Source organism: Miniopterus natalensis, chromosome 1, assembly GCF_054644295.1.
Source record: "Miniopterus natalensis isolate mMinNat1 chromosome 1, mMinNat1.hap1, whole genome shotgun sequence".
NCBI lineage: Eukaryota > Metazoa > Chordata > Mammalia > Chiroptera > Miniopteridae > Miniopterus > Miniopterus natalensis.
The window spans coordinates 118,531,268-118,547,222 of record NC_142081.1 but is presented as its reverse complement, the minus strand read 5'-3'; the positions used below and the strand labels follow the sequence as shown (position 1 = coordinate 118,547,222).

Here is a 15,955-nt window from a genome sequence, read left to right as displayed (position 1 = left end):
ACAAATATTTTAAAAATAGACCGTGTCTTTGATGTTTATTTCACATTATCTAAGTACATCCAGTTATGCAAGTTTACATTTTATTTCACATCTTTGCATTCCTGATATACATATAACAGGACCCTTGCAATATCCAGCCTCAAAACCCTGCTTGGGGAAAACAACATTCTCAGCTGCCTTATTCTTTCTGCACATGTACAAATACAATTCTAAATAATTGGAGTGAAAACCAAGATTGGTAAAAAAAAAAAAAAAAAAAAGTGACTAAATTTTTATGCCACCTGAGGTTATTTGTACTTAATTTTTAAAATGCTCTTCTAATTACTGAATTATTATTCAATAGATAACATTTCTTTGGGAGCTCCTTAAACTATTTCAAGAAGCTTCATTGTTTCTGGGGTTCTTAAAATCTGCATGCAGTTGACAATAGTTGCACACCAATGATGCTTAAATATTGGCATTATTGTGCTATGTGTTCACCTAAGATATTTTTTAAGTGGCAGTCAATATTATCTCTCTTTTGAGAAAATATCTTACTAGGCTAGAAAATGAGCAATTATTTCTGCAATTAGGCAAAGAAAAAGGACAGATCAGTGCAACACAGTCCTAACTTTAAACAAAATAATCAGATTGAATTAAAGACCTTAATATTTTAGTTATAATCCTATGAAATTCAAATATATCTAAATCACATTATGATTCTAGATGACTGCATGTTCATTCTGCTCAATGTTGCCCACGAGATCTCTTGTATCACTAGTTCCTGCACTTGACCTACTGTTAAAATAGAGGGTGTTTTCAAAAGTGTTCTCTTGGGGTAAATGCACACGTCTCTTCTTATAAAACAAATACGCAGCGAAGCCAGCACATATTACAATCAGGAGGATCACAATGACGACTACTCCTGCCACACTGGAAGACGGTTTAGAAGGGTCCATCTTCCTTGGGTCAGCTACAAATAAATAAAACCATTAGGGAAAAGGCAGAGGGAGGGGAAGGGTAGAATGCTATAAAGAACAATATAAGTTCCTTTTTTAAAAAACTAAAGTGCATAAATATTCTTTCCAGTGATGCTTGTCAAACAGAAATGCAGGGCATGAGAACAAAATAGAGGATGATTTTAGATGTTAAGATTATTATTTGGTTGCAAGAATATTTCATTTATCTATGTAGCATGAGATACATAGATAATCTGTATTTTAAAATATTTATACCCATTTCAAAATAATTTAAGGCTGCTTACAAATACATTATATGAAGATAAACAGAATAGTAATAATAATGATGATGGCAATACAAAGCAAGTGAAAATATTAGGGAAAAAATAAAATAAGAGTAGTAGAAATTTGGGCTCATGAGTGTAATTAGTTAACAAATAACACTCATGAGGTTAATGAGGGGGTTGCAGCAAGCCAGAAATCTCACTGAGTATTTTAGCAGGCAACCAAATGAGTAAAATAGGACACTATCTAATTCAAGTTATGTATAAAACTAAAATGAAAACCATTGATTAATTTAAAAAAACCCCACAGGAATTACTGACAGAAATTTCTTCTGTGGGTTCTTATAAAGCAACTCTTTGTAACAGAGAAGTCAATGTCTTTAAAAACATCAATGGTAAAATGGCCAACCTGACTCCAAAGCCTGCTTTTCTAAGCACCATCAAGGGAGGCTGATGACGTATTGACAAAGGCTAGTGTAGCTCAAGCAATTCTACTGAGAGCACGGGGGGGGGGGGGGGGGGGTTAGGAAGGAATTATTATGGATTTTTTAACAAACTATTGGTACATTACTAATAAGGAATTGAAATTTTATAATGGTCTTACCTTTTTTTGTCACTAATGTACTGGTAGGTTCAGCATCAATAACTGTTCGTAAAATAAGAAATTTATTAAATACTTATAAAAATTCATAGTAATTACATATAGATAGTATTATTTGGTTCACAGGTACCTAAAATCCTCCATGTTTGGACTATGGTGGTAGTGTGTATATATATATACACACACACACACATATATATGTATGTGTATATATATGTATATATGAGAAATAGGTAGATCTGATATACGGATAGCTCTATATCTATCTATACATATTCTACAACAGTATCCTACAGCTGTATGGTGAGTCTGAATATATCGAATGATCTGAAAATACAGGGGTGGGCAAAAGTAGATTTACAGCTGTAACACAAATAAATAATGCAATAATTAATAAATAATAATACAAGAATAAACTGTTTCACATACAGCTGTAAGCCTACTTTTGCCCACCCCTGTACAGTCCTCCAATTTGCATTTGAGTCACTGATACTCACCCTCAAAAATATACCAAATCTACAAATAAATAATGTATTCCAGGCTAGCAATTTTGAAACTTGCCCATGGAAGCCTTAGGTATTACAGGTATTTGAATGAAAGTGAAATAAGACCCCAACATTGCACCAAAGGGTGTATAGTATCTTAGAACCTAGTTTTAAAAGACTGAAGAACTACAAAATTGTAAAATAATAAAATCTACAGGGGACAGAGTGTTAATTTATTTAGTTAACTTATTTAAATCTATTATGTAATTAATACTTTTATCTGTTGGGAAGGATATTATGTGAAGTGGAATGGCATAAAAACATTATTAAAGTCAGATAGTATCACATCGTGAGCAAATAACACTATTAATTCACCCAATCCCTGTCCTTCCAGTCAGCCACTCAGTCTTGGTAGGAGACTTAACTGGTCTTAGAAGATTTACCCCTTAAATCTTACATGGTTTAGTCTTACATGATTTGTTGTAATAAATTCTGATTCCCTTCCAGAATCTTGCCCCTTCTGATTTGCCAAAGTGACTGTTTCACCCCTTTTCTTCTCATACCACAAGGCTTTGTAGGCTGGCTCTCCAAACTGCTTGCAATTTCACAAATCCGTACTCATGGCTAGCCCATTGTAAATGAATTGATAAGTCACAACCATTATGTCAGTTTAGCAGGCAGGGAGTGTTTTGGGCTCACTCAAAGCTGCAGACAGCAATTGGTCACCATGGTAGACTGAATTTTTGACTTGCAGGGGAGACCTTGCAAAGCACCTGTAATCACATTATAACCCCACACCTGACATCTTAATATTACAAAGCAATGGTAGCCCGTGAACATATGTACCACAGGGCAAATTCTTACTTACTTTTTGGTCTTTTACAAATATATCCTTTGTAGGAAGAACAGTGAATATTATTCCAAAATCCAGAAGATGCAATCAAAGCTACACAATCATTTCGTTCACCAGAGGGGTCTCCAGGGTTCCAGTTGACATAGGAGAGTGGGTTGTTGTTTATCCATATCCACTTTCCTGATTATCAAAAACAGTCCATGGAAATACAAGTTAAAAGTAAGCCATCTTAAATTAAGTTCAATTTATCCATGTAAAACTTCTAAGCATATTATTTTATGCTACAATCAATAGCTGTTTATACTCAGACTTTTAATAGGCAATATTATAATGACTAATTATTAGAGGGAAGGAACTAAGAATATGTTTCTTATGGAGCTTTAGTTGAAAATTTATTCCTAATTAATACAAATATGTATACTTATCCTTCCCTACATTTTTTTTCTGGCGAAAGACAGAAAATATTTTTAAAGCTTCTTAAAGTAACTTAGCTACAGAAAGTTTTATTTTAATTAGCAACTTTCAGGATAGCATAATATATGAGTCATTTAAAATTTCAGTTCTTATCTCGAATGAAAATATGTTTGTATTTTCAAACTCTTCACAAATTAACCATTATTTAAGGCAAGACTTTCTGGAACTGAAACCTTGTTTAAAGTACAATGGTTTGGAATATTTGTGATTAAATTATCATCCTACAAAAATTACCTTCAACATTTCTGTACAATCCTATCCAAAAATTGGTTTTGCTTTGAAGTGGCTCAACTCGGTATGACAGAAAACTTGATTCAGCAGCACTTTCAATGGAAACCAAAGTGGAACCTGCAAAATATAAGGCAACAAATATGATGGAAGTACATTTAAGTATCTGAAAACATTTTTATTATGACAGTATTTATATTAAGACCAATAGAAATCATTCTAACATGTCCATTTAAGCGTAAGATTTTAAAGAGTGGACACTTGTCTTTTTAGAATTTCAGTTTCTATTCTGAAAATACATTTTTAAAGTATCATTTGTGTACACGCACTGAACAAGTTGCTGCAGGATATACAAAGATGAGTAGGGCATAGAATGTCTTAAGAAGGTTATGATAATGTAGGCAGTTCTGAGTTGAGAGTATAAAAGAATGTATTAAAAGATAAAACAAGCACAATGTCGATGTGTCAAATTAGAAGAGTATTTGTTTTAGGTGAAACAACTAAAAGGGAGCACGGAGGAAATAGAATTCAAGATATTAAAGAGCACTGGATTACAAGTAAAAAAAAGAAAGAAAATAATTCCAGGAAAAGGGAAAATAGAAGAAAGGACAAGGAAAGAAGGAAGCATAGAGCTTCTTCAGGAACAGGGGTGACTCACAGATACATGGAGTCCTCTATGTTGGCTTATGGTGATATGATGTAGCTAGATGATGGATAGATAGATAAATAGATCTATTGGGATCTATTAATAGATAGTGCAGTTTGGCTGGACTAATATGGTAAATGGGTAAAAAAGACTTGGCTTAGGTCTCATTGCAGATAGCAGGAAATTGGTATTTAAGGCAATGTGGTGATAAAGAACACTTAGTTTTTCCAGGCAATAGAACAATGCACTATGGGAGTATTAATCCAGTTGTTATGTATAGCACTGTACAGAGTAAGAAGAGAGAAAACTTACCAATAGTTTGAAATCATCCAGGAAGCATTTATTCAAAATAAAGACTGAATTTTGAAAGACTGGTTCAATGACAATGGCATTGACAACACACATTAGACTAAGTGATTCAGTGTCAGCATTAGATTTTATAGTAAATAGCTATAGCTTTTTAATAATAACACTAATATATTTTAAGCACTTCAGGCCAGACATTTTGCTTTGGGCTTTATAAGCATGAGCTCACTAAAATTTTACAACAACCTTATTAAATGGGTCCTATTTGTATCCCATTTTACAGTTAAATAAAATATAAAATATGGAAGGTAAACAATTTGCCAAGATTTTAATGATAGTAGAGGGCAGAGTCATGTCACGATCCAGGCATTTTGAATCTTGTGGGCCTCCACTTAACCACATGCCTGCATCCCATGTTACTGGGTCCTGGATTATCCTCTTGATCTTTGATTTGGTTGCATATTACATAGTCCATTAGTAAATATATTTCATAGACAACAGCCATTTCAAAATATTTGTGATATATTTCAATAAATGAGTATCATTCACATTATTTACAGAAAAATACAGTCACCTAAAACAAAGCTTCTATATATCCATTGCAAAATTAAAAAAACACACAACTCAACATAAAGTAAAACATATTTTCATTTGAACAATCCAAAGCAGGTGACATCATGAGGAATGGCAGAGTAAAGACCCCTGAGCATCCTCTGCTAAACAAAAGCAATAAGATCACCAACAAATTCATCAAAATCAACTTTGGAGGAAACAAGATGGCGCGTAGGTAACAGCTGCACCTGCCGCCTCCGCAACCACATCAAAATTACAACTAAAATCCAGAACCACCATCCCTCAGAGCCTCCTGAGACCTGGCTGCACAGAAGCCTCACAACCAGGGAGCTGAAGGAGCAGCGAGACCAGGAGGAGGGGGGGAGACGCGGGCGGATCGGGGCTGAATCAGAGACTCGCCGCGGGCCCACACCCGGTGCCGCCGTTGAAACCCCAGAGGGAATCTCGGCGGGGGGGTTTCTCGGAAGAGTGAGGGTCCCAGCCCCACAGCAGGCCCCCAGCCCAGGGCTCCAGGGCCGGGAAGAAACGTCCCCACAACTCTGGGCCGTGAAACCAGCGGGGACTGTCCCTGAGGGTCGCGGAGGCTGCGGGAGCCCCAGCAGCTCCTCCTAAAGGGCCCGGCACGGACTCACTCGGACGCTCCCTCTGAGCCCAGCGCCGGGAGCAGCCTGAAAGGACCCGGGACACTCGGGGAGGAACTAACCTGCCTGAGATCCGGGCGAGAGGTGGGGGGGGCGGCTTCCTCCCGGGCAGAAGGGCTGGCGGAGGCCATGGCTCCTTTGCCGAGTCCTCCCCACACAGCCGGCAGGCAGGCGCCATATTTGAGTCGCCAGCGCCTGACTCACACCTTTGGCCCCGCCCCGTGATTCCCGGAGGCCCCGCCCCTCCCCACCTGCAGCTCATCCAGGCCATTTCCAAGGGCTTTTCTATGCAAGTGGCCTCTTGAGCCTCATGCTTAGGACTTTCCTAAAATCTCTCAAACAAGCAGCAGCGTGCCCCATAGGGCTTGATAAGTGGCCCCAGGCCTGGCACTAGCGGCAGCTGCATTGGCTCATAGCTTGGCCTCTCCTGGACACCTCCAAGCCCAGCACGAGGAGCAGCCAACTACAGTTTGCTGTGTAGCTCATGCTGGGTGGCCCTGGGCAAGGCACTGGCACAGGCTGACTGCACCTCCCAGGAGGCCCCAGAGACAGTGCACCTGGTGGTCAGACTCGACCACACTGGATTACAACCCTACCACATCCATGAGTGACACTCAAGGGGTGCACTTGGTGAACCAAAACTCCACTGAAGTAAATCCTGCTCCATAGGGGTGTCTCCAGCACAGCAGCTCTCTGGCTGTAGCTTCAGCTGATCCTCACAGCTGATAGGCCTGGGGGTCAGTTCCTCCCAGGGACGCCAACAGCAACCAAGACTCAACTATGACAGGACAGAGCACACAGCCCACACACGGGAGCACCTAGAAGGCCCAGCTCAGGTGACTGGGAGGCTGAGCCACTGCATCCTACGGGACACCTACTACACAAAGCCACTCTACAAATTCCAGGGGACATAGCAGCTCTACCTAATACATAGAAACAAACATCTGGAAGCAGCCAAAATGTGGAGGCAAAGAAACATGTCACAAAGGAAAGAACAGAAGAAATCTCTGGAAGAGGAACTAAATGAAATAGATCCAAGCATGCTAACAGATACAGAGTTCAGAATAATGGTTGTAAGGATGCTCAAGGATATTAGTAAGAGTATGACAAAAATAATTGAGAAAATCGGTGACATAATAAAGGACCAATTTGAAATGAAGGCTACAGGAACTGAAATGAAGAATAATTTACAGGGAATCAACAGTAGAGTAGAGGACGCTGAGAATCAAATCAGCAATTTGGAACATGAGGAAACAAAAAACACCCAACCAGAAGAGCAAAAAGAAAAAAGAATCCAGAAATAGGAAGGTAGCATAAGGAGCCTCTGGGACAACTTCAAGAGGCCCAACATTTGTATTATTGGGGTGCCAGAAGGAGAGGAAAGAGCAAGAAATTGAAAACCTATTTAAAAAAAATAATTACAGAAAACTTCCCCTACCTGGGAAAAGAAATAGACTTACAAGTCCAGGAAGCACAGAGGGTCCCAAACAAGAGGAACCCAAAGAGGCCCACAGCAAGACACATCATAATTAAACTGCCAAAGGTTAAAGACAAAGAGAGAATCTTAAAAGCAGCAAGAGAAAAGCACTTAGTTACCTACATGGGAGCTCCCATACGACTGTCAGCTGATTTCTCAACAGAAACTTTGCAGGCCAGAAGGGAGTGGCAAGAAATATTCAAAGTAATGAAAAACATGGAACTACAACCAAGATTGCTCTACCCAGAAAAGCTATCATGTAGAATTGAAGATCACATAAAGAGCTTCTCTGAGAAGGAAAAGCTAAAGGAGTTCATCACCACCAAACCAGCACTACAGGAAATGTTGAAGGGTCTTCTTTAACAAGAAGCTAATGAACAAAAGAATCTGATGAACTAAATAGCTCCAGAGACACTGACGCATGTAACAGATGATCATATTTCAGAGGGAAGGGGGGTGGAGGGTGGGAAGAGATTAACCAAAGAAATTATATGCATATATGCATAACCCATGGACACAGAAAATGACGGGGTGAAGGCTTGGGGAGGGGAATAGCTGCAGGGTGGAGAGGGTCAATGGGGAAAAAAGGGGTCATCTGTAATATTTTGTTGTTGTTGTTCAAAATATTACAGATGTCCCTTTTTCTCCCCAATGACCCATTCCACCGCACCCCACCCCCCTTCCCAGTCCCTCTCCACACCATTGTCCATGTCCTTGGGCTGTGCATAAATGCATATAGGTTCTTTGGTTAATCGCTCCCCCTCCACCCACCCACCCCCATCCCTCTGAGATTCATCAGCCTGATCCATGCTTCCATGTCATTGAATCATTTCTGTTCATCAGTTTATTAAGTTCTTTAGATTTTACATGTAAGTGAGATCATGCAATGTTTGTCTTTCTCTGCCTGGCTTATTTCGCTTAGCACAGAGGACATGCAGATGGCCACAAGACATATGAAGAAATGCTCAACATCGCTAATCATCAGAGAGATGAAATTCAAACCACAATGAAGTATCATTTGACACCTGTCAGAATAGCTGCCATCAACAAATCAACAAATCACATGTGCTGGCAAGGATGTGGAGAAAGGGGAACCCTAGTACACTGCTGGTGGGAATGTAGCCACTACGGAAAACAGTACAGAGGTTCCTCAAAAAATTAAAAATGGAGCTGACTTTTGACCCAGTGATCCCACTTCTGGGAATGTATCCTAAGAATCCTAAAACACCAATCAGAAAGAATATACGCACCCCTATGTTCATAGCAGCCCAATTTACAATAGCTAAGATCTGGAAACCTGCCAAGTGCCCATCAGTAGATGAGTGGATAAAAAAGCTGTGGAACATTTACACCATGGAGTACTATGCAGCCGTAAAGAAGAAGGATCCCGTACTGTTTGGGAAAATATGGAAGCATCTGTAATATTTTGAATAATTAAAAAAAAAAGCTCGTCCAGTATAACCAGCCTTTCTTTCCTTGGGGGTGTTTCTCAAGAACTATCAGAGGCAATTTTGTAAATCGCAGTTGCCTGAAGCAGTGATAACAGTTGAAGGAAATAACAAGTTAACAAAAAAAACTTAAAAGTAAAAATTGAGGAATAATATGTATATAAGGAGCTTTAAAAAGCATTGACTTATTCCTGTTAATCTAGAAGGCCACAGACATGCACTGAGGTGTGCACATACCCAGGACTATATGCGCTTTCATGAAAGATCTGTTAAGTCCCTAAGCTCTCACCTCTGACTGACCTTGAGGCACTGCATAAGCATGAAGTGAAGGCTAAGGAAGAGTTTTAAACTGTCTTTTTTATTATAATTCTTTTTAAAATCCTATCTGATCTAAAGACACTACATAAAGCAATAATTATAAATATGTGCTGATGTACATACAATGTATAAAGATGTGTTTGTATGACAACAATATCACAAAGGATTACAGGGGGGGTAGAGCTATATAAGAGCAAAAGTTTTGTACACTATAAATTAAATCAATATTAATCTGAACTAGATTGTTGCATTTTATTAAGATGTTAATTGTCATCCCCGGTGCAACCACTAAGAAACTAACTAAACAAAACATAGTGAAATAAAATTTAAAAAGAAAATTAAAATGGTACATTAGAAATTATACATTTAATATAAAAGAAGGAATAAATAAAATAATAGAGGAATCAAAAAATGTAAGACACATAGAAAACAAATGGCAAAATGACAGATATAAATCCTATATTTTCAGTAGATACATTAAATATAAATGGTTTAAGTACTCCAATCAAAAGACAGAAATTGGCAGAATGAGTAAAAAAGTAAAAATAAATAAATAAATAATTTAAACTTATTCAACTATATGCTGTCTACAAAAGACACACTTGAGATTCAAATACACAAATAGGTTGAAAGCAAGAGCACAGAAAATATATGCCATGAAAATAGAAACTAAAAGAGAGCTGGAGTGGCTATACCAATATTACACAAAATAGACTTTTAAACAAAACTAATTACTAGAGACAAGTAAGTACATTTTATAATGATTAAAATTTCAGTTCATCAAGATGATGTGACAATTATAGACAGATATGCACCTAACAATAAAGTTCCAATATACATGAAACAAAAACTCACAAAGCAGAGTTTATCTGTTCAGAGAACTCAGAATTTAAAGTCAAAATTCATAGGGAGGGACAAAGATGGCAACGTAGAAGGCAGCTAAGTTGGTCTCCTTCAATGGACACAACCAATGAAGGCTATAGAGAAATCTAAATGAGTAAAGACTAAGGTACACTTTCTCCATAAACCCCACCCCCAGCATAGTGCTATACAATCAGGAGGGAACCCCCAACTTCCAGCTTCTCCCTGAAATGGAGTGAAGGATTTAGATCACACATCTAGTGCCCCAAGTTTTAAGGCTAGGTATGTCCCCAAAACACCTAGCTCTGAAGTCAGTGATACAGGCAGCCACATAACCTATGAGACTATAGAAAACAAAGAAGCAATTCTTAATGGTACCCGAGGACTCATTGCAGCTATCCCCCTGCCCCCACCCCAGGTTTAGCTAAGAGAAAGCAGTCAAAAAGTCCATCTCTCAGGCTTTCCCTGAAAGAGGACTGATTGCATACTTCACAACCTGCTGCCCAAGGGTTTGGCTGCTAATTTGCATGCATCTAGGGCCTAACTGGGTTCTTCCATGGAACCTGAAGGAGTTGATGGGCACTTCTGCCACTTTTTCCCCTCTGCAACAATAAAACAAGGTCATCAACATCTCTCTGGAAGGAGCTTGTAATATGCAATGCACCTGGCTTAACTACATACTGTCTCAGCTATTGCCTGAGGATGCAGCTTCTAAGCAGCCTGCATATATGTGTTGACTGTGACCCTCCCCTTTGGGACACTGTCCAGTCTTGGCACATCCTCAAATACTAGGAGCTATTTAAAACAAAGATAGTAGCTTGGACAATCACAAAAATTTGAGATACAAATAGGAGGTTGGGCTGGGTTATTTGATGAGGTTTACCTTTTAAACAACACCAGTCACTCAAGATTGGAAGAGGTGTTTATCTAATGTGTAGAAACTAACTCAGAGAGTCAAAGAAAATGAAGAAATAAGAGAATATATTCCAAACAAAAGAACAAGATAAATCTCAAAACTGATGTTAATAAAACAAAGATAAGTGACTTACCTTGACTTACCTAATAGAAAGTAAATCACAGGCCTAAAGAAATTCAATAGAAGTAAAAAAATTCAGTAAAAGCATTCAATGGTTAACTAGGTAAATTGGAAAAAAGTGAACTCAAAGAAAGGTCAGTCAAATACATCAGGAAGAACAAAAAGGGGAACAAAAGGATGTAAAAGAGTGAAGCTACCTTAAGGGACTTGTAAGACAACCACAAGTGAACCAACATATGCATTATAGAAGTCCCAGAAGGGGAAGAGGAAAATAAGGGGGCAGAAAGCTTATTCAGAGAAATAATGGCTGAAAGCTTCCCTAACCTGGAGAAAGAAAAAAACATCCAGATCCAGGAAGCCTACATAGTACCAAAAACAATGAATCTAAAGAGACCCATATTGAAACATAATTAAACTGTCAAAAGTTAAAGACAAAGAGACATTCTTAAAAACAGCAAGAGAAATGCTACTTATTATATACAAGGGAACCCCTATAAGACTGTGAGTGGATTTTCAGCAGAAACTTTGCAGGCCAGAGTGGGATAATTTATTTTAAATGCTTAAAGGAAAAATTGTCAGCCAAGAATACTCTACCCAGAAAAGTTTTCCCTCAGAATTAAGTGATAATTTTCCAGACAAACAAAAGCTGAAAGAGTTAACCAACAATAAACCAGATTTATAAGAATTGTTAGAGTTCATTACACTGAAACAAAAAGACACTAATTAGTAATGCAAAAACATTTGAAAATATAAAACTCACTGATAAAGGTAAATAATATATAGTAAAATTCAGAATACTCTGATATTGTAATGGTGGTTGGTAAATCACTCTAGTATAAAGATTAAAAGACAAAAGTACTAAAAATAGCTATAAATACAGTAATTTGTTAATGGATACACAATATAAAAATATAAATTGTGGCATCAAAAACATAAAGTGTGGAGGGGTTATAAAATGTAGAGCTTTTGTATACATTCATAGTTATCAGCTTTCAATAGACTGTTATAACTATAAGATATTTCATGTAAGCCTTATGGTAACCACAAGGCAAAACCTAGAGTATAGACATAAAAGATTAAAAAAAAAAGGAATCTGAGCATACTGCTACAGGAAATTATCAAATCACAAAGGACGTGAGCAAGAGAGGAAGAAAGGAACAAAGAAACTGTAAAACATCCAGAAAACAATGAACAAAATGGCAACAGTAAGTCCATACCTATCAATAATTACTGTAAATGAAAACTGACTAAATATTCCAATCAAAAGCCATACAGTGAGTAAATAAATGAAAACAACTATATATGCTGTTGACAGGTAATTCATTTCACCTTTATGGATACCCACTCAGAGTGAAAAGATGGAAAAGATTATTCCATGTAAATGGAAAACAAAAGAAAGTAGGTTTGATACTTGTATCAGACAAAATAGACTTTACCAAAAACTATAACAGAGACAAAGGAGGTCATTATATAATGACAAAGGGGTCAATTAATTAAAGTATATAACAATTGTAAACATATATGCACCTAACATCAAAGCACCATAATATATAAAGCAAACATAAACAGATATGAAGGGATAAACAGACATCAAAACAATAATAATAAAAGACTTCAATACCCCATTTTCAATAACAGATAGGTCATTCAGACAAAAAAATCAATAGGGAAACAATGGACTTAAACGACACATTAGACCAGATGGACCTAACAGATGTATATGAAACATTCCATACAACAGCTGAAGAATACACATTTTTCTCAAGCACACATGAAACATTCTCAAGATAGGTCATATGTTAGGCCACAAAAAAAGTCTCAATAAATTTAAGATTGAAATCATATCAAGCATCTTTTCTGACCACAATGTTATAAAACTAGAAATCAATTACAAGAAGAAAATGAAAATTCACACCTATATGGGTGTGCATGTGTGTATATAAATATATAATACATATAAAGTGCAATATTGCTCAGCCTTTAAACAGACAGAAAACCTGCCATTTACAACAACACTGATTGACTGGGAAGGCATTATGCTAAGTGAAATAAGCCAGACAGAGATAGACAAATTATGATATCAGCTTTATCTATGGAACTTTTTAAAAAATAGTCAAACTCACAGAAACAGAAAGTAGAATGGTGGTTGGCAGGGGCTGAGGGATGGGGAAATGGGGAGAAGCTGGTAAAAAGGCACAAACTTTCCATTACAAGGTGAATAAGGCCTGAGGATCTAATGCACAGCATGGGGACTACAGTTGGTAACGCTATATCATATAATTGAAATTTGCTAAGAGAGTAGAACTTACGTGTTCTCCCCTAAAAAGAAAAAAAGGTAAATACAGGGTGGGGCAAAAGTACACTTGTAGTTGTTCGTATGGAAAAATAATACAATAATTAATAAGTAATAATATAAGAATAAACCCTGTGTTTCCTATACTCCCAACTGCAAGCCCACCTTAGCCCCACCCTCTTTATGAGGTGATGACATATTAATAAACTTGCTGTAGGGAGTCCTCTCGCAATGTACTTATAATAAATGATTATGTTGTACACTGTAGATGTATTAAATGTAATCTTATGTCAATTTTGCCTCAATAAAGCTGAAAAAATATAAACGTAAAAGTAAAAAGTCAAAATCCCAGGTTGACTTTTGAATGGACCCGAAGGAAATGAAGATAAAAGTCTTGAGCACCACAGTGGGATGGAGAACACTGATCTAGGGCAGAATCGAAACTCAGTAAAAGAAAAATAGAAATTAAAAAAAATCAGTAAACTATTCAGTGAAATTTAATTGTGGATTTTTAAACATACCCTGAAAAATTAACTTTATTGGACATTTTTATTTCAGGGGGAAAATTATCCATTGATGTCATGCCTACCTGAGTTTTGTTTCATTTTTCTTCACAAATAAGATAACCAGATACAAACGCTTTTCTATCAATGGTAAAGCAAAATGGTTCCCGGGCACTTGTGAAACCTGAGCTGACTGGTGATAAGACATGAACACAATACTCTGAATAACTGAGAATGAGAATCCTAACAATTTAGTATATTAGGACCGAAAGTAAGAAAGACTAGCAAATGACTGTTTTCTGCCAAATTCTTTAAGATTTTTGAGGTTACAATATTAGAAATTATATTTGGGGGACATGATGTTGACCATTCTGTTACAATATAAATTAAGAAAAATAAATAAGTATTTTTATATTCTTTGTGTTTTTAATGTACAGTGTTACTCATATCATGGTGATCCAGAATAGATGACTGGGATTTTCTTACAGTAAATGTGGCACTTACCCATTCGAAGACATTCCAGAGATGCTTGGCCCCAGTGCCTTGTATATGAAGACTCAATATAGTAGCAGTGACCGTGGAAAGGAATCCATGCTGAGTGATCTGACTCTGGGCATCTGCCAGGCAGTTGTGGAGGTTCAGTGGCAGGGATTTCTGACAATAAAAAGACATTTAAAATAAAGTAAAACCTGAAGTTTCTGTAGTATGTAGAATAATATACTAGTAGCTAATCATCTGAATCTGCCATTTTTATCATTGGGTTTTCTTTTTACTTTATTTATTTATTTTTTCATTTTAAGTATTTCAATAGAATGTACTAAGGTATCGTGGCAATCACACTCATAACTAAGAATGTAGATCTACAGATACCCACAAAGATGTTAAGTATCAAAAAACAAAGTCACCCAAAAATAATTTGCAAAGACAGTCTCCCTTCAAGGCACTTTTTTTTTGGGGGGGGGGATCCTGATCCCTATAAATCCTTCTTAGCTATGAGTAACATCTATGATATAATAAATGCAGTATTTAGAACTATAGGACTTTATTGCTGTCCAGTTCTAAGACTGCATTCAAGGACATTATCACCATAATATTACTGACTGATGAAACTACAAGCATTCTGATAAAATCATTCTGATACAGTTGTGCTGTCCATATCAAAAGGGATGTGACATAGATTCAGAGAATAATCTCAATAATAAAAATTCAGAACTTTATAAAGAGCAAATAAACTCTTGCAATGAAAAAAGTTTTCTATCTCCATTATTTCGATCTATGTATATTTGTTTATTACCAAGTCAGTCTTTTGTTAGGTGCAGGAATATGTTTTATCTTATTCTTAAGCTCCCCAAGACATGTTACAGTTTAATAATAACCACAGTGTTATGTAATAGCTTATTGAGAACATTGAAAATCCTTAGATTATTTTTCTACATTCAATTACCATCTGATCTTTTGCAGAGAAAATAAAAAGTTTCATTGCAATGTGCTGTCTTCCAGTAGCCATCAAGATCCAGATAAACACATGCTGATTTCAGTCTGGGCTCATCCTCAGCCCAATGAGTGTATCTCACCCTCCATTTATCTGTCCAAATGTATTCACCATTGGTCTGCAAGAACAAAAACACCATTAACATGGAGTCTTGCTTCATTGAGAAAATACCAGACCAACCAAATGAAGAGTTTAAAAGTATATTTAAGACCATGATTTGACAAAGAACCTTCAACATTTAGGAATTTTTAAAAAACATGAATTATTTCTACCAACTCAAATTCAGTAAATGCAGCCTTTCTTAAAAGGAAGACTACAATAAACATATCCTTGGAAGATAATTTGAAAAACTGACTTAAAAACCTATGTCCTATTCTATGAAACTCTTCCTATAAGAGTTTCAGTGCCAAACAAAAGTTTTACCTCCCCAACAAATAAAATATTTATTATATCACCATTAATAATAATAATAAAATTCAAGTAATTTTTATTGAATTT

The 15,955-nt window shown here is 36.7% G+C and overlaps 1 protein-coding gene across 1 annotated transcript in view; it reads right to left on the bottom strand.

The window, feature by feature from the left end:
* Positions 1–250: 250 nt before the first annotated feature.
* Positions 251–15,955, bottom strand: part of MRC1 (mannose receptor C-type 1) — an 85,849-nt gene continuing 70,144 nt past the window's right edge. The window contains exons 25-30 of the mRNA XM_016217417.2: positions 15,410–15,575; positions 14,470–14,619; positions 3,870–3,983; positions 3,177–3,341; positions 1,827–1,868; positions 251–952 (exon numbers count right to left, since the gene is read on the bottom strand). Coding sequence (XP_016072903.1) covers positions 702–952; positions 1,827–1,868; positions 3,177–3,341; positions 3,870–3,983; positions 14,470–14,619; positions 15,410–15,575 — 888 coding nt within the window. The 3' untranslated portion in view covers positions 251–701. The remainder of the gene's footprint in view (positions 953–1,826; positions 1,869–3,176; positions 3,342–3,869; positions 3,984–14,469; positions 14,620–15,409; positions 15,576–15,955) is intronic.